General features: G+C 39.9%; 1 protein-coding gene and 1 long non-coding RNA gene across 5 annotated transcripts; one reads left to right on the plus strand and one right to left on the minus strand.

The window, feature by feature from the left end:
* Positions 1-64: 64 nt before the first annotated feature.
* On the minus strand, positions 65-13,462 carry LOC110715173 (protein FAR1-RELATED SEQUENCE 7-like). Of its 4 annotated transcripts, XM_021893738.1 has the most exons (7): positions 13,188-13,462; positions 2,385-3,492; positions 1,138-2,140; positions 968-1,057; positions 809-892; positions 660-725; positions 65-570 (listed from the first exon to the last, which is right to left on the minus strand). In XM_021893738.1, exons 1-7 carry the CDS (start codon positions 13,420-13,422, stop codon positions 88-90), a joined length of 3,069 nt encoding a protein of 1,022 aa, XP_021749430.1. In that variant the 5' UTR covers positions 13,423-13,462; the 3' UTR covers positions 65-87. The 4 variants fall into 4 exon arrangements, with proteins under 4 accessions (XP_021749430.1, XP_021749432.1, XP_021749431.1 ...); XM_021893740.1 differs by lacking the exon at positions 968-1,057; XM_021893739.1 differs by lacking the exon at positions 660-725.
* A 24-nt stretch (positions 13,463-13,486) lies between these two features.
* LOC110715180 lies at positions 13,487-14,906 on the plus strand. The gene is made up of 3 exons (XR_002510252.1): positions 13,487-14,390; positions 14,505-14,576; positions 14,841-14,906. It is a non-coding gene; the product is annotated as an uncharacterized LOC110715180 (long non-coding RNA).
* The last annotated feature ends 3,834 nt before the right edge of the window (positions 14,907-18,740 follow it).

The raw sequence follows: 18,740 nt of genomic DNA on the forward strand, positions 1-18,740 counted from the left end.
TAATAGATCGAAAATTCAAAATTACAAAATAGTAATTAAATCAACATTACAAAAAAGTCTAATGTTTATAAAGTTCTGGAATACTAATTATTTATCTTTATTAGCCAAACGTTTAGCTACACTTGTATCAAAAAAGGCTAACAACTTATCATATTTAGAAGAAATCTTTTTAGAACCTAATTGAACATTTCTTGATTGAAGAATTGGAACACGAGCACCTTGATCATTTCTTTGAACTGTGGGAGGAGTAACTTGAACATTCTGAACAGGAAATCCTTGATCATTTATTTGAACCGTAGGAGAAATAACTTGAACATTTGTTGATTGAACATTCCTGGAGTTGGATATGATCATTTCTGGATTGGTGTTTGAACAATTCTGAGTTTGATTTTGAACATTCCTGGGAACAGTAGGTTGAATAACAACAGGAGATTTTGTTGACGCACTAGTATGAATTGGAACTCTTGGATTAATTTGAGAGTAAGTTTTAACACCAGAAGCACCTTTATTTGCACCAAAATTAGAACAAGGTTGAACAGCAGAAACACCTTCAAGATTTAAATCCTTCGCCTTTAAAAAAAATTAAATTGATCATTAATAAACCAGTATATGATCAGTTACAAACACTTATACAAACAAATATGGAAAAAAAAAAAAACCTTAGCAATAGATGAAATATCAACATCAATAGATATGATAGATGAAAGAGAGCTTTCACCAGTAGCCTACAAAAAAACCAAAAAAAAATATAAAAATAAAAAATTAAATAAAAAAAAAATTATAATATAGATCATAAATGTTCATATACCTGATCAAAATCATTGGAAATACTATGATTTGATTCCTTAGAACTAGAAGGAATTTCTTCTACAACAGCTGATTTTAAGCCGACCTATATTTTTAAATTATAAAAATCAATATTAATAAAATATAAATAAAATGTTTTTTTTGGCACATTTGAATTTACCTGAGCCCGTTTATTGCTCAAAACAATCAATTCAATGGGATCACTAATAGAATTAGCATAAGTAACAGCACAACCGTTCTCATCAAGTTCCTATTTAAAAAAAAAAAAACATAAATGATCATTTATGAAAACTGAAATGATCAATTTGAAAATATGAAATGATCATATACCTGTACAACTGCTTGCCCTATACCCCTTTTGTAAGGAGTGTACAGAGACTTTTTCCTCTTGAAATTACCCTTTGCCTTGTTACACTGCTTCTCCAAGGTACTCTTAGGCCTTACATTCCTCTCACCTTTAGGCCTAGCTTTTGGAGGATTCTTGATCTCAAGATCAACAATTTCAACCTCTTTAACAGGTTCACTAAAGTCAATTACACCTGATACACTCTCAACCTTTTCTTTTAACAGATTGAAATAACACTCAACCTCTGCCCTTGCATTCAAAGAATTCTGACAACTTGTTATCAACTTAACAAACTTTCTGATTGTTTGTGACCTCCAAACACTAGTAGCCACAACATTTGTCCTCAAAGTAGGTTCTTCAATACCATGACTACACATGGCAGCCTTTGTCCATCGTTTCATTATATACTCTTGTGGAATATTACGCACACAATGCAAATGATATACTCGAAGAGAATGAGAACAAAGTAAACCAGTCTCACTAAAGTACATGCATGTGCAACAAATTGCATGTGTTTCCTTATTAAAAACAACTTCATGCTTAATTATATCCTTCCCAGGCCTCCAAAGAAGATATGAATATTCTGGAAAACGCAAACCATTATCAACATGATCATAAGCTGTCCCCCTAATGAACTCCTCTTCAAAAAGAACATAAGCTTGAATAGTGTACAATGATCTTGCATGATCTAATATACCAATATTAGCAAAAGCTAGGTGCCTATTACCCCTCAGAGTATTGTAATCTCTTGCACCTTCCTTACTTCTCCACTCAGAAATGACATCAAGAAAAACATGATAAAAATCACATAAACCTTGAGTCTTATTAAGACGTTGTGAAACTGACTTATTAGTAGTTTCACTACGTTGAGAAGACAATATACCACCAGACCAATACTTCTTAGAATAAGCAGGACACCACATTTCCTTTATTTTATACAAATCACATAACCAATCATCATTTTCACATTTGTATTTATCACACATCCTGTATAACAGAAATGATCATATATTAATTTAAAAATGAACAAAATATAAATTAAAATATGTACATTTGTGTAAAGAATAATGATCATAAACAATATGGACACTAATAATATTATGATAACATACATAACAAAGTAAATTGTATGATCATATGTAAAACACTAAATGTTCATATATATATCACATAATAATCAAATATATCACATAATAAAAATAAAAAATAAATACAAAAAACAATAATTTACCTTTTCCAGAAATATTCAAATTCAGCAGGAGTTTCACAATACTTCAAAAGATATCCAAACAAATCTGTAAAGCCTTCCAAAGCTCTCAATGCTCCAATGTGTTTCTTAGAATTTTGTTCAAGATGCCATACACATAAACGATGATGAACAGTTGAAGGAAAAATGTTTCTTATACCCGCTGCAATCGCTTGTGCTTGATCAGTCATAATTGTAATGGGACTTTTCCTCCCCATTGAGTGCAAAAATGTATCAAACAACCAATCAAAAGACTCGGTGCGCTCATTAAGAATAAAACCCATACCAAACATGACATTGTTACCATGATGGTTCATCCCAACAAATGGAGCACATATCATTCCATATTTATTAGTTCTATAAGTTGTATCAAAAACCAACAAATCTCCAAAGTAATGATAATCTCTCATCATCCTACCATCACGCCAAAAAAAACTAACTAAAGCACCACTATCATCTTGTTCAAAATCATAATAAAAATCTGTCTCATCCACATGTCTCTTGGCAAAATATTTAATCAATTGGTTACCATCACATCCTTCAATTTGGGCAGCTTTTTCAGATGACAATGCATTATAAGCATCAGAAGCAGTAAAACAAAGATTAGGAGATCCCCCAACCTCCTTCTTTAGGACCCTCAAAGAATCAGTAACTTTGACTCCACTCAATTTCATTGTTGAAATGAAAAGAAGCTGCTCTTTATTCACATCTCTTTGAGACCTTATCAAATGCCTTTTTTCAGGAGGAATCATAGCATGATTATGAACCATTTCATGTCTTGTACATGTATAGACCCCTAAATGATCAATATGAAACTGCACAAAAGCTAAACAACCAGTTCGATGATCCAACTTCTCATAAATCCTTTTATTCTTACACTTATTATCTTTGAATCCCTCATTACAACAAACAAATCTTTTCATCAAAAAAGAATCATCTCTTCTTCTCTTACTCTTCCCAATTCGAATTCCAAAACCTTTCCTAAAAGCATATTCATTATACGCTTCGAAAGCTTCATCTTCAGATTTAAATTCTTTATCCTTTAATTCAGACTGTTCTGCTTCTAAATACATAATATCATCATTTTTTTCCACTGCACAATATACAATTATAAATGATCATAAAGAGTTTCATGAATGAACAATAACAAATAAGTAAAATGTTCAATATCAAAACAGCACATGATCAATTGCAAAAAGAATTTCAGCACATAATATTTTGAACAATATTTTCATTATTTACCACTACACATAATATCGATATAAAAATGTAAAAATAAATGATCAAAAATGACTTTAAGACTGAACATAAACACATTAGTAACAATGAATAAGAAAACATAAACGATTAATTGAAAGTATAATCTACAAAATATACGACAAAAACACACAATTCTAAAACACAGAGAAAACAACAAATGAAACAACAAATGAAGCAACAAAATGTTCATACAAAGTACAACAATCCAAAAACGTTCATCATAATGTAATCAAAGTTGATTAGGGGATTTTTATCCACCAATCACCGTCTGACAAGTGGACCAACCAGGTTCCGCCACGTGTCCTTCACGAAGGCCAACAGGAGCTTGCCACGTGTCAGTCACAGATACGTCCTCCACGGACCACTTAAGACACGCCACGTGTCCACCCATGCCAAGTGGGACAACCGGCCATCAAGGCCCATTTCAGTCTAGAGGCCCGATCAGCCCTAGGTTTACCTTAAGCCTAGAGAGTTGCACGCTTCCCAAGGCTATAAATACTCGATTAATCCTCATTAATCAGAAAACAAAAAAACAACCGAATAATTAAGAGATCAAGCAGAGAAGAACAGACTTATTAACAACCGGCTAATCACGCTAACAACGCAGATTACCAACACTAAGCACTCTCACCTAGAGAGATCTCATTACTTTACTTTCTGTATTGATTACTCCTTAATCAGGTACTAACTTGACCGTTGGAGGCGGAGCTCTCAGGAGTCTCCGTTATTTTGCAGGTACAGACGTCCGGTTCCAGTCTCGGAATTGTAACTCTCCCGCAGGACATCAGAAAACCCCGAAACATTTGGCGCCGTCTGTGGGGAGAGTACTTCAGAGATGGCATCCAAGTCTGTACCGACTCCAGAAGAGAGGCGTTCCCTAGACGACCCTCAAGTTCAGTCGGACCATGATACCGAAAGTGAATTTGAAGTTGAAACTCATACAGCTCCAGACGGGACCCTAAGGGCCCGCCGTACCCGTCATACTGAAATAAGGGAACGGGAGTATCTTCAAACAGGAAGCGAGCCAGCAGGCGCACCGCTTGCTCGGCAACAGCCGACTGATGGGTCTGCTCCCATCACAAGGAACGAACTCATGACCTTCATGACGGACTTCAAGGGAGAGATCCAAGAGTTGATCAACAAAAAACCGCCTGCTTCAGTCAAAGAGCAGTCGGCCAAGAAACCTTCCACTTCACTGAGGAGGAAGCCAGTTCAAGGGCGAGAGGCGACTCCCCATCCTAAATCCAAGAAGCGGGAACCGTCTGCTCTTGATTTCACAAAATTCCGTTACCCTACGGGAAATAGGAAACCGGTTCGTCATATTCAGGCGGACGGGTCAAAGCAAACGTTCATAGATGCTCGGCACCTGCTAGAGCAGAAGAAGAGTGACCGATTATCAGAGTCGGCTTCTACTTCAAATTTTCAGGACAGTTTGCGAAACGCCTCGATGAGGCCAACTCAGTCGTACCATGAGAGTCAGTCAGGCGGCACCTCCCGTCAGTCCGACTTTCATAGTGCCCAGGCGGTACCAAACTTACCATTTGTGCCGCAACAACAGTATTTTATGCAGCCACCTCCATTTGGTGGACCTGCAGCAAAAAACGTCCAACCTATGGACTGGCAGCTACGGCTGCTTAGACTTGGTGAACAGCCGTCGGCCTTCTCCAAGGAAATTACTGAAGCCGCTCAGCCGGCCAAAGTAAAAAATGTTTTAGTAGGCGCCTATGATGGCACTACTAACCCGGAAGACCATCTGATGGCATTCACCAACCTGATGTACCTTCAAGGGTTGGATGATCCCACTTGGTGCAAGTGTTTCCCAGCGACTCTCAAGGGAATTGCACAGCAATGGTTCGGCAACCTGCCGACTGGTTGTGTAAACAGCTTCAGGACGCTTGCTTACTTATTTGCCTCCAACTTCGCAATGAACATCCCTGCGAAGAAAACGACCCCTGATTTGGGAACAATTCAGCAGGGTGAAAAGGAGGGGCTTCGTTCCTACATCAGGCGGTTCAACCTGATGAGAATACAGATTCAAGGGTTACCGGATGAGGTAGCTTATACTGACTTTTTTAGAGGTCTCAAAGACGGGTCTACCTTCAAATTTGATTTAGTTCGAAAAAGGGTGGCGACTCTTCAAGAGGCCTTGATTGAAGCAGAAGCCTATATACAGGCGACTGATCTGTGTACGATGAAACAGTCGGACGGGAAGAGGTTCGACAATAGAGAGGGACGACAGAAACAGTCGTCCAACAAGGATGAAAAAAGAAAAGGGGTCTGGGCGGCTGATTCCTCTAAACAGCCGGCCCAGAAAAAGAAAAAAGAATTCAAACCATACTCCCCAAAATATGTGTTTAACAAGGATAACCAGTTTATCCTAAAAGAAATAAAGGGACGGCTCTCAATTGAGAAGCCGCTCCCCATGAAGGGTTCTGCGAGCAACCGGAACCAAGACAAAATCTGTGCTTATCATGATGACATTGGTCATCACACCAATGACTGCATCAGTCTCATGCGGTACCTAGACCGATTGGCTGATCAAGGTGATCTTGACACTTATGTCAAGAAATCTGCGGGAAACACTTCCTCAAAAAAGCAGTCGGCCAAAAAGAATCAGCAGGCCGACAGTTCTGATACAGATGATGCAGTCGTCTACACCATTGCAGGCGGCTTCTCAGGAGGCGGCCCCTCTATTAGGGGCAACAAAGATAATATAAGGCGGTTAGATGTAAATTCCGTTCACCAAGAACGACCGTCCAAATATACATTTCCTGAGATTGTCATCACTGAAGAGGATCTAGGAGGAATAAGGGGGCCGCATGACGACCCTCTCGTTATTGAATGTAAAGTGGCCAACCAGAGAGTTGGCCGAATCCTCATAGATACCGGGAGCTCTTCAGATCTCATCAGCAGCAAATGTCTATCAAAACTGAAATATCAGACGGACTGCATACATCCGGCCTCCCCCCTTTAATAGGGTTTGGGGGAGGAGTCGTCCACCCACTGGGACGAGTAGATCTACCCATCCGCCTGGGCGAAAAAGGGGAAGGACGACACATGGTAGTCCGGTTCCTAGTGGTAGAGGAACTCTCTGCCTACAACATGATTCTGGGTCGACCAACCCTGAATAATTCCAAGGCTGTTATAATCCCGTCACTTATGCTGCTTAAGTTTGAAAGGGACAATGGAACAGTCGGCTCCCTTAGGGGAGATCAGAGGATGGCCCGAGAGTGCTATCTCTCGGATGTCAAGCCCACTGTTATGGCCACTGGGTCAAGTGGAGAAAAAACAGACCTTGACAATGTCAAGGAAAGTGCGCCTGTTCAAGAAACAGGCGACAAAAAGAGAAAGGCACTCCAGACTGAGTCCGCAAGAAAAGCAAGAAAATAGCAATCATTGGCAGAGGACCGGCCGGATGAGTTCCGCCCTCAGCCGGCTGGTGAGCATGCGGACCTGATATTAGACGACTCTCATCCTGACCGAACAGTTAAAGTAGGGACGACTGCTCTGAGAAAGTATATACTTGTTGCCGTTGACTACTTCACTAAATGGGTAGAGGCGGAGGCTGTAAAGGGAATCAAGACGAAAGATGTAATTTCATTCATTTGGAAAAACGTCATCACTCGGTTCGGGGTTCCCATGTCTATGGTTTTTGATAATGGTCCCCAATTTGAGACGCCTGTTCTCAAAAGCTGGTTGGGAGACCAAGGAATTGCACATTACTTTGCATCTGTCGGCCGTCCACAAGCAAACGGCCAGGTAGAAGCCTTTAATAAAATCATCTCAGACGGTCTCAAGAAAAAGATTGAACGAGCAGGCGGCCTATGGGCAGATGAACTACCACATGTTCTTTGGGCCATTAGGACGACTGAAAAAGGGGCGACTGGAGAAACTCCCTTCCTCCTAACTTATGGTGCAGAAGCTGTTCTTCCAATAGAACACTACGAGCCGACTCTTCGAGTAATGCTATATGATGAAGAGGCAAACTGGGAAGCTATGCGCCTGGCATTAGACTCACTTCCTGAAAAAAGGGGCAATGCTGTTTTGCGCCATGAGATCTATCGCCTAAGAATGACTAGATCATACAACAAGAAAGTACACAGGCGTCCACTCAAAGTAGGGGACTTTGTACTTAGAAAAATGGAAGCAGTTGGTAGGGCCAATGAGTCTGGAAAACTAACTCCCAACTGGGAAGGACCCTACCGAATCTATGCGGAAGTCAGGGACGGTACCTACCGTCTGGAAACACCAGACGGACAACCGTTGCCTCGAACCTGGAATGTAGATAACCTTAAAAAATATTTCTTCTGAATGATGTAAAGTAAAGAGCTACTTAATAAAGTTTGCACTTACTATTCAATATTGTATTACGAGGGGCATGCCGTCTGTACCTTTACAGTCGGCTACTCTCCATTGAGTTTCACTATCTTTAGAGGGGCATGCCGTCTGTTCCTTTACAGTCGGCTACTCTCCATCGAGTATTTTACTCACAATACTTAGCTAAAAAGATAAGGGCCTGGCCGATCCTGTACCTTACAGGCGGCTACCCTTCTTTTACTTAGCACCTACGTTCACCAAGAACTTACCAAGGCCATCGGCCGAATGATCAGACCAGGCGCCAATCCACCTGATCAAAACTAAAAAACTAATTCGACCTGTCCCAACATCATAGCAGGCGTCCGACGGCATCCCTCCGGATGAAATTCGTCGCAGAGAGCAGCTCCCTTTTGGGTGGAACATTGTTCTATAAACTAATTACACGGCACCTATACGACTGTCCCAAAGGGCAACCACGTAGCCGTTTTTGAGACAAGGATAACTCTATCACTAACCAAACCAGTGGTAGCAGTTGACATCTGAGTCAGATGACCGCCTGTATTACTTGGGATAAATGCAGGGGGTACCTATTGAGTTAATAGCCAACAAACATTGGCGAATCAAGGGGTCTAGCCGGCCTACGCCGCCTGGTACCTCTACTTCTCAAACAAAGTGACGGCGACTGAGTAACTCCAAAGTTAACTCATAGTCACTCCTTCAAATTTGGTATGGAACCTAAAAGGTTTGAGTCGTCCGCCTGTTTTAAACAAACAAGGGCACTCGAACCCCTATTCCTACTGGATAACCTATTAAGTTAATAGCTTACATTGGTGAATCAAGGGGTCTAGCCGGCCTACGCCGCCTGATACCTCTACTACTCAATCAAGATTGTGACAAAGACTAAGTAACTCCTATGTTACCTTAATAGTCACTCAAACTTAGTATGAAGCCTAAAAGGTATGAGTCGTCCACTTGTTTTTAATAAACAAAGGCTCTCAACCAATACTCTTGCTAGGTTAAAAAATAACGAGTTTAAAGCCAACATTGGCAATAAAGGGAAACAACCGGTACCCGCCGCTTGTTTTCCTACTTAAAATCCTTGGCTACTAGGTAATTCTATTTACTTGGTCAAATTGAATAAAGAGTTCGAATACCGATTGATTAAATGGCCGACTGATCATCTATCCTGGAAACAGACAACCAGTCGTCCAGGGGCATAGGCGGCATACTTACCTGTCTAAACGTTTGGCCATACACAACAGTCGGTCAAGTGAGCAAACTTCAAATACTTAGACAAATTTGAACAAAAACAAAATATTTGATTAAAATGAGCCGGCCATAAAAGACCAGCAGAATATTCAAAACCCCGGCCCCCTGGCCGGGTAATTACAAAGCAAACGGCACGCAGGCCGTGAAAAGAAAAAAAATATACTTAAAGCTTAAGAAGGGGGCAGTTTAGTATCAGCAGCAGCCACCTGGTCAGCACTCTTCTTGCTGGACTCGGCCTTAGCTGCATCATTTTTTGATGCCTTACCCCCAAGTGGCACAAGCGCCACAACCGGCTCTTCCTCCTCCAACGCAACGTCCATCGCCTCTTCTTCAGCAGCCGCCAGGATCTGTTGATTATATATTTCCGAACACTGGCGGTACGTTCTTTCCCATGAGGCAAAGTCGGCACTGGGGAACAGTCGTTCCCAGGTCATGCGTTGGATTTGGGCGGAGTCTTCCACCATCTCCCGGACGAGCTCTTGTTTCTCTTGCTCGGCCTTGTCCGAGAGCTCTTGGGTAAGACTCTTCTCCTGGTTCACCAGGCGTTCTTTTACGTTAGCCAAAGATTTCTCCATGGCTTCGTAAGAGTGCATTTTTTGGCGAAGGGGTTTCAGCTCGGTTTTAAGTTTGGTGACGGTCCCCTCCAGCTCGTCAACCTTCTTTTGGGCCGTCTCTAGCTGAGCCCGAACAGCGGCGGTCGCCTGCGCCTGATAATAAAGAAGATCAAGGGTCAGTACTTCATTTTGGGCAATTTGAAACATTGCCTTATCACAGCTGGAGGCGGCCATAGCCTTTGCGGCCTTTACCTCTTTGTTTTTCCGATCAATCGGCTTGCGAAGGCTGTTGACTCGGAGCAGGGCCTAAGTACAAAGAAAAACAGGCGTCAGTTTCCAATCAAAAGAGTTAACAGGCGTCCTGGAACTCAAAAGCTCAAAAAGGTGCTAAGTATACCTCAGCTAGGATCCCCGAAATTCCATCGAGGTCAAGGGTGCCGGCACCCTTGACCGCCTCCCTGTCAGATGGAGGAACTATTTTAACCATTGACTTGGCTACCTCAACCAAGTCAAGTCCCTGGGGGCCGGCTGCATTAAGCGAAAGGAAAAAACAAGTTAGACCTAATCAAGAAGGAAGCAAGGGTGAGTTTTTACAAGCAAGTGTCCATACATCTAGGCGGCCCCGCCTGGGTCTTTGAAGAAGTGGCCGGCTGCTTCTCAGCCGCCACTGTTTTCCTGGAAGACCCAGGAGAGCTTGCAACAGTCGTCCTCCGGGCCTTGGGGTCCGGCTGTTGCGAGGAAGAAGCCCTTGGAGTGCCAGACTGAAAACAAAAAGAGTTAGTATATGCATAATACAACTAAAAGGAGGAGTTTTCAAAGCTTACCAAGGGTGCCTCCTTGCTGGGGGAGTCGACATACGACTGCTTCATTAGTGAGACCCGCAGCATGGCCGCCGCAGTCTTAGATGCTGTTATTTTACTCATGGCGTCGGCTGAAAGAAATAAACAGCAAAGTTAGTAAAAATTCCAAGTAAACAAGGCGTGAAAAAACAGAGTATTCGTCAGGCCGGCTACCTCTAGAGCACCGACTGCCGAGGCCACAGGCGGCCAAGAAGTACTCGTCATAGAGCCACTTGAAGCTCGGGACGCAATTTAGGGGTACTTGCTCTCGTACCCCTGAAGTAGAGTTCACCCTAGTCTCTACTTTGAAGAGTCCTTTGTCTAGGATCTCTTTTTTAGCCTTTGGGGGAACAGGCGGCATGCTGCGGCCGCCTGCGAGAAGAGGTGGATCCCTGTTCCACTTATTAAAACGTTTGTTCAGCTCCGTGTCTGAACTCTCGATAATAAGGAAGGTGTTCCGCCAATCCTTCCATTTGTTTGCCTTACCTCTCGTCATGAGGTAACCCCTATGGCTTGTCAATTGATACCAGCCGGTACCTCCCGACTTGGGGGTCCGGCTGAGATAGTTCATGTGGGCGAAAGCCTCAAAACTTGGCTCCACCCCGTTCAGTTCGCACCCGGCCACATAGCCGAGTACGTTTACCCAAGAGTTGGGGGCTAACTGCCATAACCCCAGATCATACCCATCTAAAATCCGCTGAACAGCCGGATGTAATGGGAAGCGCAGTCCAGCTTTGATGGCCGCCACATAGCAGCCAAAGCAGCCGTCACCATAGCTGGTACCAGCCGGCCAGACGACAGTATCTTCTGGATCCGGCACAAACAGTAAATACTCCGGGCCCATTTTGTGGTTAGCAATAAAGCTCGCCACGTTGTCTCGCATGGTTGCAATCCGGCCCCGGGGCACCCTGCAGTAGTAGGGGGCGTTTTCCTCTCTGTAAGAGGCGGACGGCTCTGCCCAATTATCCCCCTTCTCCACTGCATGAGAACTTCTCGCCTCTTGTAGGCGGCTATGTTTTTCTTCTGAGCCAGAAGAACTATGGTCAGAAGAGCTGGATTCGGACTCGTCCCCTGACGAGTCCGAAGAGGACGACTCCTCCCCTCTCCTAGAGGGGCCCGCCTCCTCTCCCTTAGAAGGAGCAGAAGGAAAATTAGACATGTCCACGGTTAGATGAGAAGGGAACACCTTGGTCCCTCTCTCAGCACTGTCAGCTTGACAGTCGCCTCGTTCTACATCTGGCGCCTGGTCAGATGTTTCGCTAAGGAGCACCCTTTGGGAGGAGCCGTCTGAGTTTGATATCATAGCAGTCTTTTTTGTTCTGGCCATCACGTTCTGCATAGACACAGATTCAGTCGGACTTTGTATAAAGGGCAAAGATGGGTCCAGAAAAGGGCAGGCGGCACTCCTAGTCCTAGATTCAGCCGTCCCCGGTGACCGGCTGATCACTAACTTAGGGCGTGTCGTGTGCTTCCATGGTGCCATTTCAAAAAATAAAAAGAAAATTAAGAGTAAGAGAACTGAGTTACCTGAACGGGTGACGGTTGATGAAGTCCTGGAAGTTCGGGTCAGTCGGCTTGTCAGAACAGGCGGTAGGCAGAAAAAGTCCGAAAATGTCAGAGCAAGTTCAGGGGTCCGAATGTTCTCGCAAAAGTTCTCAAATGTGAAAATGACCGAAGTCAGCACTTCCTTTTATAGGCAAAATGAGAAGGCGAAGGGTCGCTTCCAAATTCAAATTTGGGCGGGAAAATCTCTCGGCCGTCTGCAAGGTGACACCTGTAACGGGCCGTCGCCTGTCACCGTGCGACACCTGTCACAGGCGACACGTGACCAGTCGCGTGCCACCTGTGAGGGGCAAATGATTAGGGGATTTTTATCCACCAATCACCGTCTGACAAGTGGACCAACCAGGTTCCGCCACGTGTCCTTCACGAAGGCCAACAGGAGCTTGCCACGTGTCAGTCACAGATACGTCCTCCACGGACCACTTAAGACACGCCACGTGTCCACCCATGCCAAGTGGGACAACCGGCCATCAAGGCCCATTTCAGTCTAGAGGCCCGATCAGCCCTAGGTTTACCTTAAGCCTAGAGAGTTGCACGCTTCCCAAGGCTATAAATACTCGATTAATCCTCATTAATCAGAAAACAAAAAAACAACCGAATAATTAAGAGATCAAGCAGAGAAGAACAGACTTATTAACAACCGGCTAATCACGCTAACAACGCAGATTACCAACACTAAGCACTCTCACCTAGAGAGATCTCATTACTTTACTTTCTGTATTGATTACTCCTTAATCAGGTACTAACTTGACCGTTGGAGGCGGAGCTCTCAGGAGTCTCCGTTATTTTGCAGGTACAGACGTCCGGTTCCAGTCTCGGAATTGTAACTCTCCCGCAGGACATCAGAAAACCCCGAAACAAAAGTAGTAAATTCAAAAATCGAAAGTGAATAATAATACATCAATTAAGTTCAAATTAACAGAGCATTATAACAGAACAAATTAGGGATAATTAAAAATTGAAAAATTATGATCACAATTACTCACATTGTTGCACAAACGAATCAACGAAACGAAGTCCAGAAGGAAACACACGCTCGCAATCGCGATCAAAATCAACGCAATCTCCAGATGCAGAATTCGCCATTGACGATCGGTAACAATTAACGAATTCGTTCAAAAAATCAAATGAAGAAGATGAATTAGCGAGAGAAAAATGTAGATCAAAAATGGAGGTTGGTTGATCAATTGAAGAGAGAGAAAAAATAGGGTTTAAAATCATATATATACATAAATTGAATAATAAGAATCAAAGGAAAAAGGAAAAAGAGGAAGAAAAGAAAAAAAGAAAAAAAGAAAAAAAAAAAAAAAAAAAAGGAAAGAATCGCAAAAGAGAACTCAATACCAGCTACAAAACGACGTAGCATAGGGGGGTGTAGGGAACACACCCTACACTAGGGTGTAGGGTAAAATTTTCACGTGCCTAGTAAGTGAAGTTTGTGAAAATTCTGCTTCTCCTAACTTCCAATTTCAAAATTAAAGGCACGTGGCTGATGTGGGTCCAGGGAACTAAAATTATCTTTTATGCCACCTTTTGAAGGTTTTACAAGTTCGCTGAGAACACCCCACCGTAGCCACTACCTGCAGCCAACAAGCCTCCTTTCGGATCACCTTCTAAAACAAACAGTCCAATCACTGATTTTCACACCGGCGAATTATCCACCATGGTCTCCTGGGTGGACCTTCAAACTCGCCTCTGCCTATGTTGTCGTTGGCGACGAAACAGAAAAGTTTCACACTTCGTTACTTTCCTTTGTCATCCTCTGATCTTAATGGAAGCTTCTTACTTATGTCTTCTCTTTCCACCCCATCAACTACCATCTCATGTTCTTCTAGTATCTAAATTATTAAAACATCCTAAAATACCCTTAGCCTACTGATATTGATGCATAACATGTGATTTCTAAAAATTTCATATAAGTTGCAACAATGTTTTATTTCTTTGTTTGGAAATTCTTTGTCCCTATCTTTCTTTCTCCATTAAACGCTCAGCAAATTTTTTTGTCTTGGAATCAGTTTTGAGAAGTTTATTGCAACTTATTTGACACGGAGGAAGTATTAATCTGCTTATTATAGACAAACAAGCTCAAGCTGATGACTGATGAGCGAGACAAATTTAAGGCACAAGTTGAAGATCTGTTGACAAATGAGGATGAACTTAAACTTACTTTTCAATCTATTGAGGATAAGGTAAAATTCATGGTTTCTTGGCACTTTCATAACTCCATGTGTTATACTTGATAGCTACTAAAACTCTAAGCTTATAACTATAGCTTTTCCACACTAAGATCCATTTACTTGCAGGTTTCGACAGAACAACATGAAGCAGATTATCTTTCAAGGAGAGTAGCCAAACTGGAAGAGGATATGCATGATGTAAGTTGTGTGTGTGCCATTTTTTTTTCATGGTGCAATATTAGTTAATCCGTTCTCTCATTGCATATAAGTTTATCTAAATTTAAACTGTTAATCTGTTATAGTCTAATTTATTTTAAACTGGCTCATGGTGTTATAGCCTTATATGCATAAAAAGGTATCTAGTGGGTCTGTAGTGGTTTATATTAAAGACTTAAAAGGGAAAAATACTTAAATGGAAAATTCTAGGTAGGTTCTGACGATACTTTGTACTCCATTAAGCAGGTGATAGGAAAGATTTGCAAGGAGAATGAGAAACAAGCAAGTTGAGAAGGATGTGTACCTTTCATTTTGTGAAGCTGTAAATCCTGTTTGTCCTTTTGAAAGCTGAGAAGATGTAAATCCTGTTTGTCCCTTTTGAAGCTGAGAAGTTGTAAATTCTGTTTGTGCCTATTATTTCTTAGAGAAGCAAGTTGAGAAGTTGCAATCTCCGTCTGCACATTTCTAGTTTGCCTTGACTGCAGCAACACCAGAAGAGTCTAGTGTGGTACAGTTAACAAACAGAAATTTTGGAAACTGATGTGATGTGAAATAGGGGTGCAGTTTCAGAAACTTGTTTTCATGACTATTGACTTGATGTCGAATCATCACCATATGTTCAAATTAACAGATATCAGAACTCTTTACATTACGAACAAATCATTGTCTTAATATGCAAATGCAGTCAAGTTTTTAATAGACATTTGGCTATCAGCGTACGCATATATATGTCAAAATAGAAGGGTTCAGATTTCTGTATGCATAAAATGTGTACATGTTTGTTTGACTTGCTGGTAGGGCGATCCAGAGTAAGGGGCTTGTAATTGAAGCTGAGACCTCAAACGATATCATGGAGGTTTGGATGCTCAAGGTCCAAGTTCCACGTGTTGTAGTTCTTACAGACATTAGGATTTGTGATTGTAATCTCCTTTATTAGTTTTATAGTCTCCTTTATTAGTTTTGTAAAAGTCTTAAATTTAGATTATACGATCCAAGTGGTAAAAGTGTCATTTGGAGTGAATACCAACTTCCCTATTAGGCTATTAGCTTATATATAGAGATTATTCATAATGTTTTAGAATAAGGGCTTCTTTGGTGCACCTTATTTTTGCTTATCTTAACTTATATGATCTGATCTGAATGTCAAATTTGACCAAACTTTGACCTTATATATACGATAATCTATGCGGAAAAAATATATCAAGTGGGGTCTTGTTAGATTCGTGGATAATGTGTACTTTATTAATATATGATTTTCATTACGAAATTAAAGATATTTAGCGATAAAAAACTGCACATAGAACGATGATCTGATTTGTACTTATATTTTCTGTTCTAAACTTATTTTTTCTGAAATAAGTAAAACTAAGGTGAATTAAACATGGCCTATTTTATATGTACGTATGTGTTACTGATAAGGCATAAAGATGTCATCGAAGATTATCAACGCACCCCACGTCCCCACCTAAATAAGTCTCGAGATAGGAAATAGAAAGAACACAACTAATACAAAGGGTGTTAGCGCCTGTTCTCCCCAACTTCTTTCAGTACAATTCAGTTGAGTTTAGTTCAATTCAATTCAATTCAGTTCCTAATTTCTTCCTTTTATTAAATATTCTTTTTAACTCAATTCAATTCAATCCTAATTTCCTTCTCTAATAAAATATTCTTTTTACCTTAATTCAATTCAATTCAGTTTGGTTCGGTTCAATTCAATTCAGCTTAGCTGTTTTCATCCAAAGCAAACATGCCCTTAATTACTCTATAAATCATTCCAAATCATGATGGATTTTAATTATTAACAAGGTCTAGTTTAGTAATGTTAACACCCGTGCAAATGTGTGATGCAACACCATACTTATAAACCAATATTTGACTATAATAAATTTAATTTCTTACACTTATAATCTAATATCTGATAATTATAATCTAATTTCTGACAATTACAATCTATTATATGATAAATATAATCTAATATCTGATAATTATAATCTAATTTTTGAAAATTAAAAACCTAATACCTTGACACTTATAATCTAATATCTGATAACTATAATCTACTCGTAATATCTAACCATTATTATCAAAATTATGTTACTTTTAATCTAATATCTTATATTTATAACTTAATATCTGACCATTATTATGAATATTATCTAATTTATGACAATTAAAATTTTTTATTTTTTTTTTCTGTTTGTATGACCGGACTCACGTGAGTCCGTTCTACACAATACTTTCACTTTAATGTCAATCATTAAAAAATGAAGAGTATTTGCAATTAATGGTTATAATCTAGTATCTTCAAACCAACATAAACATTGTTTCAGCTAATTTTTCTCAAACTTAAGAATTTTAAAATTTCAAATCTCTACTACATTTATATGGTTATGTAACACTTTCTTGTTTTCATGAAACTTTAACTACAACTTATATACTTATAACCCGAAACGCTCGAATCAAATCTCGTACGATTTGCATCACTTTATTGTTTTCATTACTAACTTTATTTTGGTGTTTCACCCGCTTCACCCTTTAACACTAATTTGGATTCGGGGTTCTTCCACCAAGTGCAGCCTTATTACCACTTCACTAACAGTCAATTCAATTGATTCTATTACTAACTTTAATTGTACATAAACCCAAATATCTCGTATCAAATCTCGTCTACATCATTATTAACCGTGCGACACCATCTATCATCTTGTACGGACTATAATTGTTTTCATACTTGTATTTAAAAAAAAAGGAGGGCACAATGAAGAAAGGGAAGAAAGAGAAAAAGGGTGTAAAGATCCAAAAATCCGACAGGTCAATAAAATGTTTGCACTCATGTGGGTGGGGGTTAGTTCAACAACGTAGTTGCCACGTACGTGGTTCCCACCTTCACATGCCTTCTTATGTGCCATATCTTGGTTGGCCGACACCAATCATAATAAAATTCCTAATTTTTTTTATTTTTATTTTTTTTTGTTTTCACATATTCTAAATAAAATTAAAACACAAAATTAAAAAAAAATAAAAATTTTAAAACCCAGAAATTTACAATTTTATTTTTTTTCACCCAAAAACCTTAGTTAAATCATATTTCCTTCAAAAAAAAAAAAAAAAACCTTAGTTAAATCATAATCAGATTCTCAACACTGTTAATATTTCAATTTTTTTTTTTGACAAGATCTAGGTTGATATAAAACCTATTTCATCAACACTAATCTTTTCCACTTCGATTAATTTTCATTGATTTTTTCCCCAATTCAATTCCAATTTTAATTTTTCTCAATTGGAAAGATTTAGGGTTTTTTGCCGCTTTTTCAATTTGAAATTTTGTCAATTGATCGCCTTGAGTTTGAGTACTAGATCGCCGATTACAGCGATTTGGTACTCCGGCGAACGGCGGACGTCTTGATTCTCTTGTTGAATGTGCTTCGAAGTTTAGTTTTTGATTCTGGAAGATTAATGCATAATAAAATGGGCCCACCTCTTCGCAGGTTTTGAAATTTTTCTGGGAAATTTCTGGGCTTTTTTTGTAGTGATTAACGGCTATTTTTGTTGATCTTATTCGTTTGATTATGTTTTTTAGTGGGGTTTCGAAACGATCGAATGATAGCGCAAGGCTTGTAAATGACTACTATTCTAGGTGTTGTTTTTTGGGTTCTTCATTGGAGTTTCATTTCCTTCAGTTTCTGATAAGGTACATTGATTTATTTTGTAATTAATTTTTCAGTTTTCCATGATTTGGGTTTCCAAATAAATGAAAAATGTTACTAGCATTTAGTTTAATTTAATAATTTCGATCGGAATTTTGAATTATGCTGTTTTTTTTTTTTTAAAAAAAAAATTAATAAGTTATGATTGAGCTATGATTTGGGTTTCAGATTAAATTATCTTCAAGAACTTATTTCCTCTTTGATGGAATTTCTAAAAGTTCCGCGAAGTCTCTTGAAAGATCTTGCATCATTGACAATCCCTAAGGTATGTCATTAATCGTTTTTTTCGTGTTTTCGAATCGCGTGTTTTTTTTCATTGTTTTCTTACCTTTGCTAGCTATCTTAGAAACTTGAATGAATTCTATTGATGGTTTTTTACCAATTGCCACTACTTATTTTATTTTATTTTTTTAGATATTTTACAATGCTTTAAATGAAC

The sequence above is a fragment of the Chenopodium quinoa genome, unplaced genomic scaffold (assembly GCF_001683475.1).
Source record: "Chenopodium quinoa cultivar QQ74 unplaced genomic scaffold, ASM168347v1, whole genome shotgun sequence".
Lineage (NCBI taxonomy): Eukaryota > Viridiplantae > Streptophyta > Magnoliopsida > Caryophyllales > Amaranthaceae > Chenopodium > Chenopodium quinoa.

Excerpts from the sequence above, each read along its gene's own strand:
- LOC110715173 (XM_021893738.1), bottom strand. The coding sequence starts at position 13,422 with ATGATTTTAAACCCTATTTTTTCTCTCTCTTCAATTGATCAACCAACC. Across the intron at positions 893-967 it reads TGAGCAATAAACGGGCTCAG|GTCGGCTTAAAATCAGCTGT; the intron begins GTAAATTCAAAT and ends TTAAAAATATAG. Across the intron at positions 571-659 it reads ATATTTCATCTATTGCTAAG|GCGAAGGATTTAAATCTTGA; the intron begins GTTTTTTTTTTT and ends TTTTTTTTAAAG.